Consider the following 17,253-nt stretch of genomic DNA (forward strand, 5'->3'; position numbering starts at 1 on the left):
AGTTGCCGAAGCAGCATTTATAAGATGTCCCCTGGGCATTGAAATCTTTAGAAAGTTTCATAGATGATACCATACACAATGGGGTGGCATCCCTGTGACCAGAATTCCATGTCATCCCAGGCTTCTGCTCTGAAGATAAGAGCCAAATGGGGATGAGAGAAGGTGGAGGGAAGGCTACTGTGCACTCCACACAGAGCTGTGGGAGACGCCCTGGATATGTACACCCTAAGCTTCTGCTTGTCCAATTGTGAGTGGTGGCGTGGCACCAGGTGCTAACCTGCAGAGTTAGATGGGATCTCAGTTCAGCAACCTTAGTTCTTGAGTTCAGCTAAGAGAAGAAGTCAGAGTCAAGAGCTCAAATTATAAGAGAGAGTTTATTTAGAAAGTTATAGAGGTAGAAGAAGTGAGCTGTAGAAGAAATGAGCTCAGAAACTAGTTACAGCGGCAAAAGAAGGACCCATGGAGCTTAGGAGAAAGAAAACAAAGATAAGAGCCTTGAGGAAAGGAGTGAGGACAGCCACGATGTGTTCCAGAGAGTAAGAGTCGCACTGGGACCTACTTCTTCAGGGTAGTTATCTGGAGGGCTCAGGGGGGGATCCCTATAAAATATTTATCAGCTTTCCTGGTGTGTCATTTAGGGTTGAAGGTCATCAGTCAATGCAGTAGATCCTGATGTCAGCTGTCCTGACTCATCTGATTTTGCTGATGTATTTGATGCCAGTCAGAACCTCATTGTCCTGGGGGCTTAATGCTGAAGGGATATTTTTAGGTCCTCTGGTTTCTTCCCCCTCAAAGGGCATCTACCCCACATGGCTAACAACATGCCAAGGGAGGAAAGGTCAGGGGAGGGCCTGAACCACATGACCGGTGATATGAAAGGTCAGAGGGTCTAAACTGCAAAACCAGAATATGGTCAGGAAAGAAAGGTTACCCAAGGGGCAAGGCCCCAGTCCAGTTTTGCACATTGCTAGGTAACCAGGGATTTCCATTCTGGTGACCTTCCCTACTGGCCTATTGTCCTACTTTGCTCAGGCCTAACTGCCTACTACACAAGCAAGGTGTGTATGTGTGTGTGTGTGTGTGTGTGTGTGTGTGTGTGTGTGTGTGTGTACATGGGGAGGAGTCACTGCGGAAGAGGTAGAGCCTCGGCAGTTACAGGGAATCCAAATGTAGAGGAAAGAAAAGGGGAGGCAGGAATAAGGGGAGGGCAGGGAGGAACCTGCGTACAGACCCCGCCCCTGGCCCATGTGACCAGGGAAGTGATCTTGGCCCAGGAGGAGGCTCAGTGCACAGGGAGGAGGAACATCACATCCCACCCATCAGGACAGCTGTGCTTGTGAGCATTTCTGGAACCCAAGCTCTCCCACAGAGGGAGGGACAGAGCAGGCAGCAGACACCATGGAGTCCCCCTCAGCCCCTGCCCACAGAGGACTTGCCCCCAGGCAGGGGCTCCTGCTGGCTGGTGAGAGGGGACAACTACCTGGTGGTGGGTGGGAGGAGGAGAGGCACAGGCTAGCTGGGGACTCCTGGGGAGCACAGGCTCTCAGAGAAAACAAGGGGGAGGGGGCAGGCTTCTGTTTGGACCTGAGGAGAGGAGACAGGGGAACAGAGTAGAATGCGGGAGGGGACCGAGTAACAGGAAAATGATGTGAAAGTGGTGAGGGACAGAAAAACCTCAATGGCTGCTCATTTCCCAACTTACTCATCACTGAGAGCTGAATGCTGAAAACTTTTGATAATAAGAATTTATGTGAGGAGATAGGAAATGTAACCAGGGGCACTAAACATTGTCCTCACCACCAAGCTCAGAAATGGACAGTTACATCCCAGGAGGTGCAGGACCCTGGAACACTCACTCATTCACCCACAGGTACTTACAGCCTGTTGCAGGCGCTGGGGTGCAACAAGATCAGACAAGCCCCTGACCCCATGAAGCTCATGTTCCAAGGGGAGGTAGCAGACAAGGGAAGACCTAGATGTGATGTCAGGTCCCCACAATGCCATGCAGGGAACAGTGGAGGGACAGGTCAGAAAGTGAAGACAGAGGTCTTTAGAGGAGGTGGTCAGGGAAGGGGTCTCCCAAGGACACTCCTGAGTGTCAGCAGGGGTCTGAGGGCAAACACCTGGGTAACAGTATTCACAACAGAGGAAATATTATAGAAACTAATAGGTCAGAAGAAAAATTAGAGCTTCTAGATAATGAAATAGTAGAGAGTCTTAATTCATCTAGCAAACATATCATAAGGTACAAATGACAGTGGATGAAGGAGGAAAACATATAATTAGCTTAATAAAAAATATGATAATACATGTAAAGGGTTTTTCAATTGGCGGGAATGCTTGTTCCCCTCAGACTTTTCCTTGTCTAGTATTAGACGTTTTCTCTTCCTAATCAATGTTAATGGTTTATTATTGTTACTTATGTTCCTGGTATGTAATTGTTATAATAGATGCAGAAAAACAAAACTTGACAAACAGCAAAAAGACTCGGATAATGGTGGCTCAAAATTTAGAAATGATCCAGAATAATTTTTAACAAGGACATATAGGACCTGACTGCCTCCCTTTTGAATACTAATAATTCGATCTTGAATGCCATCTAAGTTTATGGTCTTGCCCCATCCCCAGTGGTCCACCTGTTCAGCAAGACATGCGACACTAAAACATCCTAGAATGAGTCTTCCTAGCACCGTGGGACTCCATTGTCCAACCACAAGATTGGTCATCAATGCTTCCTTTGGATTGATTTATGACCAAAAGGGGGATGTGTGGATAAAGGGGCCATATGCTAACCTGACAAGCTCAGGAGAGGCCTGCATAGCAGCCTTGAAAACTCAGAGACCTAAAGTAACCACAAAGGATGGTCTGAAATTAAACTTTAACTAAAAGCAGTTATGGTGGGCAGTTATGTCCTAAGCTGGTATCTTCACTAACAAGGTCAACCTTTACCTTAACTGAGCCTATCTGTCTTTTTGCATCTATGATAACATACCCTTGAAGTGTCTGGGTAACTTGTAACTTCCCTTTTTCTGGAGCCCCTGGGACACAACCAAATGTGCTGGGGGGCCAGGACAGATACCACAGATTCCTTCATTGTTATCATGATAATTGTTTCTGCACCCATCTAAGTATGTGTCCATCATTTTTCTTTTTATCCAATCCCAGGGGTTTCCCCACTTTGCTTACTCCTGCCTCCCTAGTCTATTACCAGTGGATTTCATGTAACCCACCTACGTCCCTTCCTTTGCTTGCAATGTATAAATACAGATGTAACCCGCATTTCTCCAGAGCATCATCTCAATTCATTGAGGTTCTGCTTCCAAGCATATGTCGACAGTTTGGCTCAAATAAATTCATAAAAATTCTTTACAATTATTTAAAAAAACACAGACAGGAAATAAGGTTAGAGGTGCTGAAGTACTGGTGGCCATGCTGCTGAAATTAACCACAGGAAAGGCACACACACATACTTTGACCAAGGCTGAAAAATGAAGAGACCAGCTGAAGACCTACTCAGGACCCAAGACCTCATCTCTCCATCCCAATACAGAGCTCGAAACCTTGATCAATTTCTCTTTCCTCCTAGCCTCACTCTTAACCTTATGGAGCCTGCCCACCACTGCCCAGCTCACTATTGAATCAGTGCCGCCCAATGCTGCCGAAGGGAAGGATGTGCTTCTCCGTGTCCACAACCTGCCTGGGAATCTAATCAGCTATACCTGGTACAAAGGGGAAATAGTGGATACCAGCCGTCGAATCATATCATACGTAGTAGACACTCAAACAGCTACCCTCGGGCCTGCAAACAGTGGTAGAGAGACAATATACCCCAATGGATCCCTGCTGTTCCAGAACGTCACTCTGAAGGACACAGGATACTACACCCTACTAGCCATAGGGAAAGATTTTCTGAGCAAACAAGTAACTGGACAGCTCCGTGTATACCGTGAGTGATTGCTCTCTGACTTCTGGGTGTTGGGTGGGTGAATTCCACTTCACACACAGGACTGACAGCCCTGGACTCTGCCTTGATCCCCCTCTGCATCATCTCCCAGGTTGGGTTTGGGCATTTAGTGCAGGACACACACAGTGGAAACACTTCCTAAGATCAGAGTCCCTTCCTGGATCCCAGCCCTGCAGACATTCTCCACAGAGAGAAGTCTGATGGGAGTGACTCAGCAAAAGGAGACTCAGCAGAGTCTCAGTCCAGTCCCTGGGCCCTCCCATTGACCATGACACTGAGAAAACCCTGCAGAGCTTGGTCACACCCTGGCCTGAGGAGACCCTGGAATCCTCACAGAGAAGCTCAGCCTGGGAACCCCTCCCACACCCCTGTCCCAGGGCTCCTGACTTCAGGGAACCTGGGGAGCCTTTGTCAGGTTGGGTTTGACTTCCTGGAAAGGCTGGGTGGGAGCAGTGGCTCCACTCCTGCTCACCACCCAGGACTCAGCCCCAAGAGCCACATCCGGACAGGGACAGAGCCTAGTCCTTCACCGAAGGCTGTGTCGGGGGAGAGCACAGATAGGCAAAATACCCCGTATCATTAGCTGACTCTTCTGAGGAACTTAGGAGACTCCGGAGTGAGCTCAGGTCTCCAGGAAGGAACAGAGGAGAGAAGATGCTCCTGACAGCTCCTCGTCCACCAGGGGTCAGCCCAGGAATTCTCTCTCATGGAGGCAAATAATGGTAGTGGCCATTTAAGTCAGTGTCTCCTCTATACTGGGCTTGAGGTAAAGTAGTCAGGGATGTTTTAAGGTCAATTAACAGACATCATTGTAATCCAGAGTCCATTTACCATTTGTTCTGTTATTATTCAGGGGAAATGGAGGCACAGTGTGATACAGTCACTGAATCAGGCTCACACAGACAGCAAGGTCCTTGTACCGCCACAGCCCCATCCTCTCCTCCCCGACGAGGGTCTTAGGTGTCTGTGGACCCTGAGACCAGCCATTGGTTCAGTGCTTGTTCTTAGCAGTCCCCAGCTCAAGGTAGATTTTCTGGTCTGGTGATTAAGCAAATGGAGAATTAAGTTTTACTCTAGAATCAAATTACCTACAATAACATTCAGAGTCACTGCTGGGAATGCCCAGGCCTTTCCCTCAGGTTACCCATCCACACCTCCCTGCACTGGACCTGAAACCACTTATTTGTTTCCTGATGTGTTGGTGCCACTCCCACTAACTGTGAAGGAAAGGACTTTGCCTTCTCACTCTCCACCCTACACCTGCTACCAGCTCAGGGACCAGCATCACTTGCTCTTTCATGAAGGAGGGAAGGAATGACGGTGAATGATGACAGAATGAATGAATGAATGAATGATGCATAATCACTAGAGAGACTGGAACCTGGATGCAGAGTCCTAAAAGGTTTTAGCCACACCTGTTCCTTATCCCTACATGTGCTAAGAGCCATGTCCATCCCTCTGACCACCTGTCCCTGAAGCCCCCTCAGGAGCCAAGTCCATTTGCGATTCTGGGGTTTTCCACTGTGGGAATGTTTTCCAGGCTGCACTGCTCCTGCCCTGGGGCAGCTGTGGGCACTTGGTCTCTGGGGTCTTTGAAGTTACTCCTAACCCCCACTGCTCACCAAGGACATTCTGCCTCTCTCTGCTCCTTCCATGTCCCTTATCTGCCTCCTCCTTCACTCCAGACACACTGCCCTGCTCTGCTCTGCTTCCTGCACTATGCAGATTGTCCTGCTAACACCTGTGTCCAGGCCCACCCTCTTGGGCAATAGGAGAGGACACAAAAATCAGTGGGAGCAGCAGCCCCGGCTCCATCATGAGCCAGTTTCCCAGGTTACCAGGAGAAAGAGCTTCTGCTGGGCTCCCATCAGGGCTCCTTCCCTGCCCCCCACCCAGGCCAAAAAGAGGAACAGGCCACATGACAGGGACATGTAAACCATTGACCTACTCTCTATATGACTCACCAGGGATTCAAAGGCAGAAGGACAGGTCTCAGTCCCCAAAGCTCACAGGCTCCCTTCATCCCTGACTGGTGACTCACACCCTTGTCCTGGTGTGAGGCTCCCATTCCTCTCACTGGCTCCCGAGACCTTCCCAAGGTGGGCCTGGTGACCCTGCACCATCTGACTGGTTCACTGCCTGTTTCACACACGTGTGTCCTTATGAAGACACCTTGACCACAGGTTGGGATCCTCTCAGATGGTGAGATCCACCAGCCACTCTCCTTTCTCTCAGATGCTGCTCTATTTGAATGAATTTGACTAAACTCCAGTTGTTTCCTGAGTTAGAAGGAAAAGGAAGAGCACATGCCACAGGCCCATGTGGGGTCTCCTCCCCACCTGCCTGACTGTCCATAGAAACAGGGAGGGACCTTCTCCCTAACTTTACTAACATGGCACATGTCCTTTCTACCAATTTGGTGTCATCCCTCCCTGTATACAGCAGAGACACCTGGATCGCCCCCCCAACCCCCAAGGCCCAGTCACTTCTGTTCTCTTAGCAGGACTCACCTTCTCTATCCCAGGGAGTCCCTGATTTCCAACCCACTGTGGCACCGCCCTTTGGTCACAGTGTGACCTGGTTGGACGGCAGAACTTGGTCTATGACCTTCGTGCTCACTAGACAGAAATTCCTCCAAAAACTGGCATTAGAACTTCAGGGCATGAGTGATTTTCATATATTCTTTCACAGTTTAACTCAAAATCTATCTCATAACTGCCAAACACAAATGGACCATGAGGGTCATATTTTCAACAAGTTCATGCTCCCCCACCTCCACAAGCCCCCCTTCTGTACCTGCTATTGCATGCGTGTTGAGGAAGGATCCCTGCCCTCTGCAGTGGCAGAAAGGACATTACAGACCAAGGGCAGAGAGCATGGCTCTGCTGCCACCTCAAGCCAGCTCCCGCCATCCCTCGCTCTTTTCTAAATCCTTCAGGGACTCTGATCTACCCTTTCTGGGGTCACTGTCTCATGTCAGTCACCAGTGAACTCCTGGGCAGACGGCCACACCTCGTGGCCCAGCAGTCTGGGTACTAAACTCAACGCCAGACTTGCTTCTGGTCTCCTGTGTATTGTTTCTGCTCAGACACCCAGTTCCAGGCCACCTGCCCAATCTTCTCGGGTTTTAAAGACTATGGGGGGTGGCCCATCATTACTCATCTCTAGGTTAACCCTGGAATGTGAGGCTTCAGTGGAAACATGTCGACTCGGCAATGTAGGTCTGTGTAGCTGGAGGAGACTCAGCACCTGCACATTCCAGGTGAGACCCAAGGTTGGCCAGGCAGTCAGCTGGTCAGTGAGGAACCAGGGCAGGTACCGAGTGGTCTCTGACTCCCAGTCCTGCGTCTTTCTATGATCAAACCCTGATAGTTGTCTGACACTTGAGAAAGTCTGTGCTTTTTCTCCCAGATATAGAGCAGGCGGCCTTGCAATCTCTGAGCGCTCAGATCCTCATGCATTTGTTTGTCTTGTGATACACAGACCTGCCTTATTTCTTTAAGAATTCAAGTTAGCTGAGAGGCACTAATTCTGATTGAAGAAGCCTTTGGAGGACTCAATGGGCAATGTTCTCTCTGTTATCTGCACAGTGGAGTTACTCAAACCCAGCATCACAAGCAACAACTCCAACCCCAAGGAGTACAAGGACCCTGTCATGTTAAGGTGTGAACCTCAGACTCAGGACACCACCTACCTGTGGTTGATCAACAGTCAGGGTCTCCTGGCCAGTGCCAGGCTGCAGCTGTCCAAGGACAACAGGACTCTCACTTTACTCTCTGTCACAAGGAAAGACACAGGACCCTATGAGTGTGAAACCCACAACCCCATGAGTGCTGGCCGAAGTGTTCCATTCACCCTGAATGTTCTCTGTGAGTAACTTCTGTCCCTGCCTGGGCCAGGCTGCCCACCCGAATTCACACTGCCAAAGGCCAGGCTACATCCATCCCTCTCAGGTCCACGTACACAGACCCCCAAACTGAACATCCAGGGTGGCCATGACTTCCTGACCCAGGCACATCTGGGCAAGCTCGGCCTTAAGCCAAGACTGGGAAGGGACGGGATAGTCCTGTTTGGAAAGGCTCAGGGTTAACAAGCTTTCATGGTACAAACAGGTTAATGTTTCAGACTCAGGATCAGTGAACACAGGGGACTATGGTTGGGACTTTTTAAATCAAGGCTGTGACCCATTTCAGAGAGAAAGTGTGGCCCTTACACACACTAGGACATTCCCATTCCCTCTGATTTCGTCATGTGTGACTGTGTTCTCTTTGCTCCAGATGGCCCGGATGCCCCCATCATTTCCCCCTCAGGCTCCCATTATCTACCAGGGGTAAACCTCAACCTCTCCTGCCAGGCAGCCTCTAACCCACCTGCACAGTATTCTTGGCTTATCAATGGGAGGCCCCATCACCCCACACAGGAGCTCTTTATCCCCAACATCACTGCACATGACAGTGGATCTTATACCTGCCTTGCCCATAACTCTGTCACTGGCCTCAATAGGACTACGGCCAAGACTATCACAGTCTCTGGTAAGTGCCTCCTGGACCATTTGCACCAGGCTGTGGGGTGCAGGTCTGTCTGGTTTTCAGAACAGAGCCTAGGGGGTATTGTCTCCCATCCTGTGGTTATGGACACAAGCAAATCACAAAGCCTTCTCCTGAGCCCTCCCACTACATCTCTGTAGACTCTCCTTTATTGCTCTTCTGATCTCTCATGGCAGAGCTGAGGTCTAGCCTTGGAAAGTGAGGAGGGGGTTCTCTCAGCCCCAGAAAGAGTCAAGTGGTGGGGGGAAGGAGCTTCCCAGAGGAGAAATAAAAGGGTCCTCAAGGCAAAGTTGCTTCTTCTGTCACTAACACTTTCCTTCTGTCACCTCTTGTCTGTTACTGCTCCATGTGCTACAAGGAACATACAAGGCTTTGAACAAGCTCATCACTTTTTCCCCAAACTAAAGGAGGAAACCACCTCTGAGGAGGGGTGAGCAGGACAGACCCCTGCTCCTGGCTCTGCTCCAGGTTCACCTGGTGACTGACTGCTCTGTGCCGTCTGTGTTGGGACGGGGGTCCGTGGTGAAGGTGCATGGGCAGCCTGTCCTCCAATTGGCCAAATCATGTCACCCATCAACACCATGGCCTCCCTCAGACCAGGCTGCATGGAAATGGGGAGAGAGTGAGTCACAGGGGAGACTCCTCTGAGCTGTGTCCTGACTCTGATGTCACCAGCTGCACAACACTGTGTGACATGAGCCTATGTGACATCCCTACGGAGAGCAGTGAATGGTGGTGCTTACTTGACATGTAGGTAGATTAATGGGACAGTAGAAGTAATGCCACAAAGTTTATAGTTTGGGGAGGAAGCTAAGAGTACCGGCCTGATGATAAATCTCACTACTTCTCTCTAGGGATTTCCTTCTCCCTGATATTCAATCCACAGGCCAGGAAGTGAAAGTCCTATTCACACTGAGAAATCCTTTCTATTGAAACTTTTCCAGGTCCTAAGGCCATGAAGACTGGCGGGGCTATATTCTCTAATAAATTATTTTAAAAAATGGAAATGCCTTCCTATCTCTATGTATAGCCACCATACGGGAGAGGGGGTGTGATTATTTAGAAAGTTACAGAAAAGTCTGGGAAAGAGTCACACAAAAGGCAATGGGTGGAAAATGCCACCTGGTGATGAAGATGCTGGACACATGGTCTAAGGCTCCCAGTGCTAATACCTCAGAAGTCCAGGGAGACAGGTAAGGGTCATCCTGAGGTGATCTGGAGGGCAGAGGGGAGGTACAGCCCTCTCCTTACAGACTGTCACCTGAACAAAGGTCCTCACCCTGCAGAGGTCAGAGTCCTCCTCTGGTGACCTTTACAGAGATCACTGTGGCCTGTGAGTGGCTGGCATCTCTGAGGAAGGGGCCCACTCTCAGTCAGTCACCTCCTCTGTTCTCCACAGCGCCCGTGGGGAAGCCCTCCATCCGAGCCAGCAATGCCACAGTCACAGAGCATAAGGACGCCGTGGTCCTGACCTGCCTCACAAATAACAGAGGGATCTCCATCTGGTGGCTCTTCACAAATGACAGGGAGATCTCCATCCGGTGGCTCTTCAAGAACCAGAATCTCCTGCTCACAGACAGGATGAAGCTGTCCCAGGGCAACAGCACCCTCACCATAGACCCCGTCAGGAGGGAAGACGCTGGGGGTTATCAGTGTGAGGTCTTCAACCTGGTCAGTTCCGGCAAAAGTGAGCCCCTCAGGTTGGATGTGCAATGTAAGTGATCCTCGATCTCTTCCACTTGACTTTGTATCTTTCACGAGTATGAGGGTGAGACGGAGCCTTGAGGAGGTGGGAGCCTCCTTCAGAGCCTATAGAGCACATGGGTACGGACCCCAGAATTAGACTAATCTCATCATTCTCTCGGTTCTATGAGTCTAAGCTGTCTGACCACCGGGAAGGCTCTCACCCACCTGAGCCTCAGTTTCCTCATCTCTAAACTGGAATAAAACAGCTGGACCTAAACACCGTTGTTAGGATAATTCTTGTGAAGTTAAATGAGAATAAAGCCCTCAGACAGGGTCATGCTCCGTCAGGACTCAGACAGTGTACCAATTATTATTGTTATTTTTATAAACGCTGTTGTTAGTACCTGTAAGGTCAAGCAGAACTCAGTGAAAATGTTGTTTATCACTTACCAGCTCTGTGACCTCCAGCCATTTATTAAGCATGTCCCATCCCTGATTATGTGTGTGCTTAGTGGGGGTGACACCCCCGTCCTTTGTAGGAATGGAAGGATCAGATGACAGGAAGGTAGAGTGCTTCCCACCCTGCGGGACCATTGAAAACACTCATCAACACTGAGTTGGCAGGTAAGGTGCCGGCCAAGACTGTCCAAAGTGATGGAAAAGAAGAAACAGGGCTAAGAGACAGAATATGTGAGGGAAAGAGGGGTTAAGAGGAGAATTACCAGGACATGGGAATGGTGGGTGTGAGAGTACATGCAAAGTTAGAGCTAATGGAAGGTTTCAAATGTGCAAACCAGAGAATGATGCAACCGCCAAAGTGGGGTGTCAGGAGGACTGACACTCCCAAACCGCACAGACCAGGTGGCAGTTCCCTCCTCCCTCACCAAGCCTCCCCCTGCAAGGCCCCTCCTGGTTTCCCCTGAATGGACTTGGGCCTTCACCCCTTCCCCTTTCCATTCTCCTTACAGCAGAACAAAACTACACAGACTACTCTGTGGGGACCATCGTTGGCAGCGTGATCGGGGTCCTCGTCGTGGTGGCTCTGGGGGCCTCCCTGGGCTATTTCCTGTACCTCAGGAGGACTAGGAGGTACCATGGCATTTCCTTCACCCTCACCCTAATCCTGTCCCCTGGACCAGGCTAACCCCCAGCGGAGCCCAGGCCAGGAGGACAAAGACCCCTTCCTTAGAAGGTTCTGGGCTGGCTCCCTGTGTCCTCCCATGGATGCCCATAATTTCCTCCATGCAGCTCCTCCCTCACCAGCTGCTGATCAGGGTGGTTTTCTCAACAGCTTCCTCACCTATAAATGAGGCCCAATTAAGGAACTGTTCCCTCAGGATTGTCCTGGTTCTCTCCACAAACCTGCAGTGGTGCCAGCAGGTAGTAAGTGCTCAGTAAGGCACCTCCTGTTGCTTACCTAAGTCTACCCTCCCAAGTGAGGGGATGGGCTGCCTCAGGGTCTGAAAATCATCCTGGCCAAGGCCACACAGCTGATGATGGAAGAGCCTGGACAGACAGGGTTGGGTCAAATGCCCCCACAAGGCCAATTTGGTAACCACAACCCTGATATGTGAGACAGGAGGACAGCAGAGCCTGTGGTGTGGATTTTGCCTCTAGTTCAGGTGGATGGAGACAGGACAGCCCACTGTCACAGTGTAGCTCTGTAAGCCTGAGGGGCTGGTCTAGCCACAGCAGGCACCACACTCATCCTGATGCTACATGAGGCTGGCACTGCTGCTCCCTGAGGCCTTGACCTATCCACTAAGTCAGACCCTCGGGGTGGATTCCTTTCCTGGGTCCTCAGCCCTTTACCTGGTAACTCCTCCCAGACTCCCATCTGCCTGTGGGTCCTTCCCCTGTGGGCCCAAGTCAGCCGTGAATCCTTAAGGCCTTGCCTCAGTTCCCATCTCCTAGGCCCATCCTCCCTAAACAGTGGAGAGTAGCCTCCACCCTCTGCTGAGAAAGGAGACCCTCCTTGCCCCCTGTTGTGACACCAAAGCTCCCCTGCACCCCTCACAAGTAAGTCTGACCTTTCCCAGGGCCAGTGACCCGCATGGCCTCCGAGAGCACCCACTTCCAGCAGCCACCCCTGGTGAGTGTCTGTTCAGCCTGGAGCCCCTGGGCCTGCCCAACAGTATCCACCCCTGCCTTTGCCCCTCAGGATCTGACCCTTCCCTGGGCTTCAAGGGGGATTCTCATCACCGCTCTGCACAGGGGACCCTGGCTTTCCAGTCAATCTGACCAGTAGGCTGTGTCTTGTGTCACCAACTCTCCCTCACTGGACCCTGAAATGGCCAGAGGGTCTTGCCCTGGGTGATGACCTTTCACCCCTGGCTCTTGGGAGCTAAAGAACCACCTCATCCCAGGAGAACAGGCCAAAGCTTCCTCCCCGCTTGAGTGCTAACTCCTCCTGTCTCTGCCCCCAGACCAGGGTCCCTCTGGAACCTCTGCCTTCCTGGTAAGTCCATCCCCTCCCTGTTCCATCACCCAGGGCCTCAGTGACTCATGCTCAGGGCAGGGGCACCATCCAACCTCGCAACACAGCACAGACCCCTTCCCCAGAACAGCCAGCACAAGGGGAGCCCTGAGTGGCCTAGAGGGGCCCCCAATCAGGGGTGGACCAGCCCTGACCCATCCTGAGTATGCCCTGGGTTCCTTGCTGGGCCTGAAGAGAATCCTGGAGTCCAGCATGGAATAGAATGGGCACCAGGAACACCAGTCAGGGTCCCAGGCTAACAAGGGTGAGGGGGTGCAATTTGGGCTGAAATTGGGTGCTGGTCTATAGGAGTGAAGACAGCTGCTCAAGAGGCAGAGCTGTCAGTCCTTTGGAGAAAACCCTCCCTCCCTGTCTTCTGATGCCTTCTCTCCCCCCTGCACAGGGCCCCCTACCCGACCCCAAGACAACAGGCCCCATCTACGAGGTGAGTGTGGATTATGAACATTCTGTCCTTCAGGTCCCAGGGGCCCCCGGACCTGCCCTCAGCCCACCCCTGGCTGTGTTTCCAGGCTCAGGAAAGGAACCGAAAAGTGACAACACGGCACATGTTCTGAGGGGGCTGCAGGGCTCAGAGGTCTCATCTTTCTTTCACAGGAATTACTAAAGCCAAACACAGAGGTGTACGGCCGGATCATCCCCAGAGCAGACGTGGCTTCTTAGTTCCTCCAGGACATGAAACACCAGACCCTGTGGGGGGTCAGGAACGGATGTGGCCTGCACCAGAGAACCAGCTCTGAGCATCATGCTAAGCGAAAGAAGCCAGTTGGAGAAAGATAAATATCACATGATCTCACTCTTTTGTGGAATATAATGAACAACATAAACTGATGAACAAAAATAGAACCTGAAAAAAACATATTTTAAAATATAATAGTAATAATCCTGTTATTGGCAGATTTTTAATATTTCCTACAAAGTTTGTAATATCATAGTATGTTATACAGTTTTGATAACATTATTATACTTAAAATGTGTTTTTTTCTTGAAATATTAATGTTTATTGCATGTAAATTATTATACTTAAGATCGTTTTTTCTGGAATAATTGATGTTTATTGCATGTAACATTATTATATTTAAAATAGTTTTTCGCCGTGACCGGTTTGGCTCAGTGGATGGAGCGTCGGCCTTCGGACTGAAGGGTCCCAGGTTCGATTCCGGTCAGGGGCATGTACCTTGGTTGCGGGCACTTCTCCAGTGGGGAGTGTGCGGGAGGCAGCTGATCGATGTTTCTCTCTCATCGATGTTTCTAACTCTCTATCTCTCTACCTTCCTCTCTGTAAAAAATCAATAAAATATATTTAAAAAAATAAAATAAAAGTTTCTCTTGAGATAATAAAAATAAAATAAAATGCTGTAAAGGATTGCTGAGAAAAAGAAACAGAGAGAGAAACCTAGCCATACAGAATTAAAATGGCTATAAATAAGTACCTCTCAATAATAACCCTAAATGTAAATGGATTAAATACTCCAATCAAAAGGCATAGTGTAGCAGAATGGTTACAAAAACATGACTCAACTATATGCTGACTACAAAGGACCCACCTCAAAACAAAAGACACGCACAGGATGAAAGTGAAGGGATGGAAAAAAATTTTCTGTGCAAATGGAAAAAAAAAAAGTTAGAGGAGCAATACTCATATCTGATAAAAAAGACTTTAAAATGAAGACCATCACAAGAGACAACAAAGGTCACTACATAAGACTAAAGAGATCTATCCAAAAAAAGTATATAACCCTGGTAACCATATATGCACCCAATATAGGTGCACCTAAATATATAACAAATCTTCTAGAGGACTTTCATGGAGACATTGACAAGAATACAGTCATAGTAGAAGACTTTAACACCCCTCTGACTTCACTGGAAGGATCTTCCAGACAAAAACTTAACAAGGAAACAGAGACTCTAAAGGGCACACTGGATCAGATAGAATTAATAGACATTTATAGAACATTTCACCCCAATGTGACAGAATATACATTCTTCTCAAGTGCACATGGATCATTCACAAAGATAGATCACATTTTGGGACACAAAACAAGTCTCTACAAGTTCAAGAAGATTGAAATCATATCAAGCATCTTCTCAGATCACAGTGGAATGAAATTAGAAATCAACTACAGTAAAAACACCCAAAAACATTCAAACATCAGGAAGCTAAATAGCATGTTATTAAACCCACTCAGGAATGGGTTACCAACAAGATCAAGAAAGAAATCAAAAACTTCCTGGAGACACTGAGAGGAAAAACCAAGATGGCGGCATAGGTAAACACCGGAAATTGCTGCCTCCCACAACAAATTCAAAAATACAACTAAAAGACAAAACGGATATCATCCAGAACCACAGGAAGACTGGCTGAGTGGAAATTCTACAACTAGAAGGAAAGAGAAAAGCACACTGAGACTCAGAGGAGCTGCAGAAGTGCAGAGGTACGAAGGCGCACGTGGCAAGGGCTGGCAACTGAGGACGCAGCTATCTTTTTGAATCAGGAGGGAGTCACAGCCCCCGACTGCTCTGAACTCCAGTTCTGGGTGAGTCTCTGGGGACCTAGACTCATACAGGGAGAAACTGGACTGTCTGGCAGCGGGCAGAACTCAGAACTCGAGGGCGGCTTTCTCTCAAAGGTGCTTGCAGCGATTACCAGGACACTGAGATGCGGGGCCCCTTAGAGCAGAGCTGAGGATCAGCCATAGCTACTTGCTCCACCCTGTTGATTCCCTGAGACCCCGCCCCACCCAAGCTGCGACAGAGGCTTTTGCATATGAATGCCCTGGCCCTTTGCAATCTGAAAATTATCTAACAAACTGCAGCTGGGCCAGACAGACCCAGAACTTCCAAAAGAAGGCCCAAGGCCCCAGAGCAGCTTGCATTGCTTCACAGCTGGGCCTCACTTGGGCACCTCCAAACCCCAAACAAGGAAGGGGAAGTGGGTGGGGTGGGAAGTGGGTGGAGGGGAGCTATGGAGGGAAAAAAGAGGAACAACTGTAATAATTTGAACAATAAAGATTTAATTTTTTAAAAAAAAACTTCCTGGAAACAAAAGAAAATGAACACACAACAACCCAAGATCTCTGGGACATAGCAAAAGCAATCCTGAGAGGGAAGTTCATTGCACTGCAGGCACACCTCAAAAAAACAAGAAAAATCAATAATAAATTCTTTAACCCTACAACTTAAAGGACTAGAAAGAGAACAAGAAAAGCCCAAGAGTAAGTAAAAAAAAAAAAGGGGGGGGGATAATAAAGATTAGAGCAGAAATAAATACCATAGAGACTAAAAAGAAAAACAATACAAAAAATCAATGAAACTAAGAGCTGGTTCTTTGAAAGGATAAACAAAATTGAAAAGCCATTAGCCATACTCATCAAGAAACAAAGAGAGAGGACCCAAATAAATAAAATCAGAAATGAAAGTGAAAAAAGTAACCATGTACACCACAGAAATACAACAGCTTGTAAGAAAATACTATGGGGAGAACCAAGATGGCAGCATAGGTAAACACCGGAGTTTGCTGTCTCGAACAACCACTTCAAAAATACAACTAAAAGACAGAACGGGCATCATCCAGAACCTCAGGAAGACTGGCTGAGTGGAAATCCTACAACCAGAAGGAAAGAGAAAAGTATACCAAGACTCAGAGGAGGCGGAGTGCGGAAGTAAAATACTAAGATGTAGAGGTTGCATGCGGAGCGGGCTGGCGGCTGAGGGAGCGATTGTCGTTTTCAATCGGGAGGGAGTCTCAGGCTCTGAGCTCCAGTTCCAAGCGAGTCTCTAGGGACCCAGACTCATATGGGAGAAGTGGGACTGTCTGGCATTGGTCGGAACCCAAGGGCAGCTTTCTTTCCGAGGGGCTTGCAGCAATTACCGGGACACTGAGAAGCAGAGCCTCTGAGGGCAAGTCTGAGAACAGCCATAACTGCTAGCCCCTCCCTGTTGATCCACCCTGCCCAAGCCCTGCAGGGAGGCTTTTGCTGAATAGCCGAAGGCAACTGCTAGATTAGCACCTCCCTAGAGATCCAGGAACCAGGAAGCCCAGAGGTCAGAGTGGGACCATCCAGTTTGCAGCTCTGTGGAACCATAAAAGACATACTCAGGAGGCAGACTCAGTGAGCACCAAAGCCCCATTGAAGCAAGTCTTGCCCCAGAGGGGTGTCTCCAGCACAGAAGTTCTCCCACTGCAGATACAGCTGATTCTCACAGCTAATTGGCCTGGAGGTCAAATCCTCCCAGTGATAACTACAACAATCAAGGCTTAACTACAACAAGACTGTGCACAAAGCCCACAAGGGGGTGCACCAAGAGTGTCTACCTCAGGTAATTGGGACACTTAGCACAGAAAGCCACTCTATCGACACAGCAAAGCACAAAAAATGCCGAGACAAAGAAACAGGACACAAATGACAGAAATGGAGGAAAGCAAAATGCTGGATATAGAGTTCAAAACCACACTTTTAAGGTCTTTAAAGAACTGTTTAGAAGCCGCCAATAAATTGAGTAAGACCCTCTAAAAGACTGGTGAGACCGCTGATAAATGTAGGGAGATCCTCAAGAAA

At 49.1% G+C, this 17,253-nt stretch overlaps 1 protein-coding gene across 1 annotated transcript in view; it reads left to right on the forward strand.

The window, feature by feature from the left end:
* The window catches only part of LOC138997075 (cell adhesion molecule CEACAM5-like), a 67,897-nt gene extending 54,417 nt beyond the window's left edge, over positions 1–13,480 (forward strand). Inside the window, exons 5-12 of the mRNA XM_070398494.1 lie at positions 7,555–7,833; positions 8,242–8,496; positions 9,911–10,225; positions 11,166–11,286; positions 12,237–12,289; positions 12,624–12,655; positions 13,077–13,118; positions 13,289–13,480. Coding sequence (XP_070254595.1) covers positions 7,555–7,833; positions 8,242–8,496; positions 9,911–10,225; positions 11,166–11,286; positions 12,237–12,289; positions 12,624–12,655; positions 13,077–13,118; positions 13,289–13,354 — 1,163 coding nt within the window. The 3' untranslated portion in view covers positions 13,355–13,480. The remainder of the gene's footprint in view (positions 1–7,554; positions 7,834–8,241; positions 8,497–9,910; positions 10,226–11,165; positions 11,287–12,236; positions 12,290–12,623; positions 12,656–13,076; positions 13,119–13,288) is intronic.
* Positions 13,481–17,253: the final 3,773 nt, after the last annotated feature.

Source organism: Myotis yumanensis, unplaced genomic scaffold (assembly GCF_028538775.1).
Source record: "Myotis yumanensis isolate MYYU_CA2020_CCGP unplaced genomic scaffold, mMyoYum1.0.hap1 SCAF_18, whole genome shotgun sequence".
Taxonomy (NCBI): domain Eukaryota; kingdom Metazoa; phylum Chordata; class Mammalia; order Chiroptera; family Vespertilionidae; genus Myotis; species Myotis yumanensis.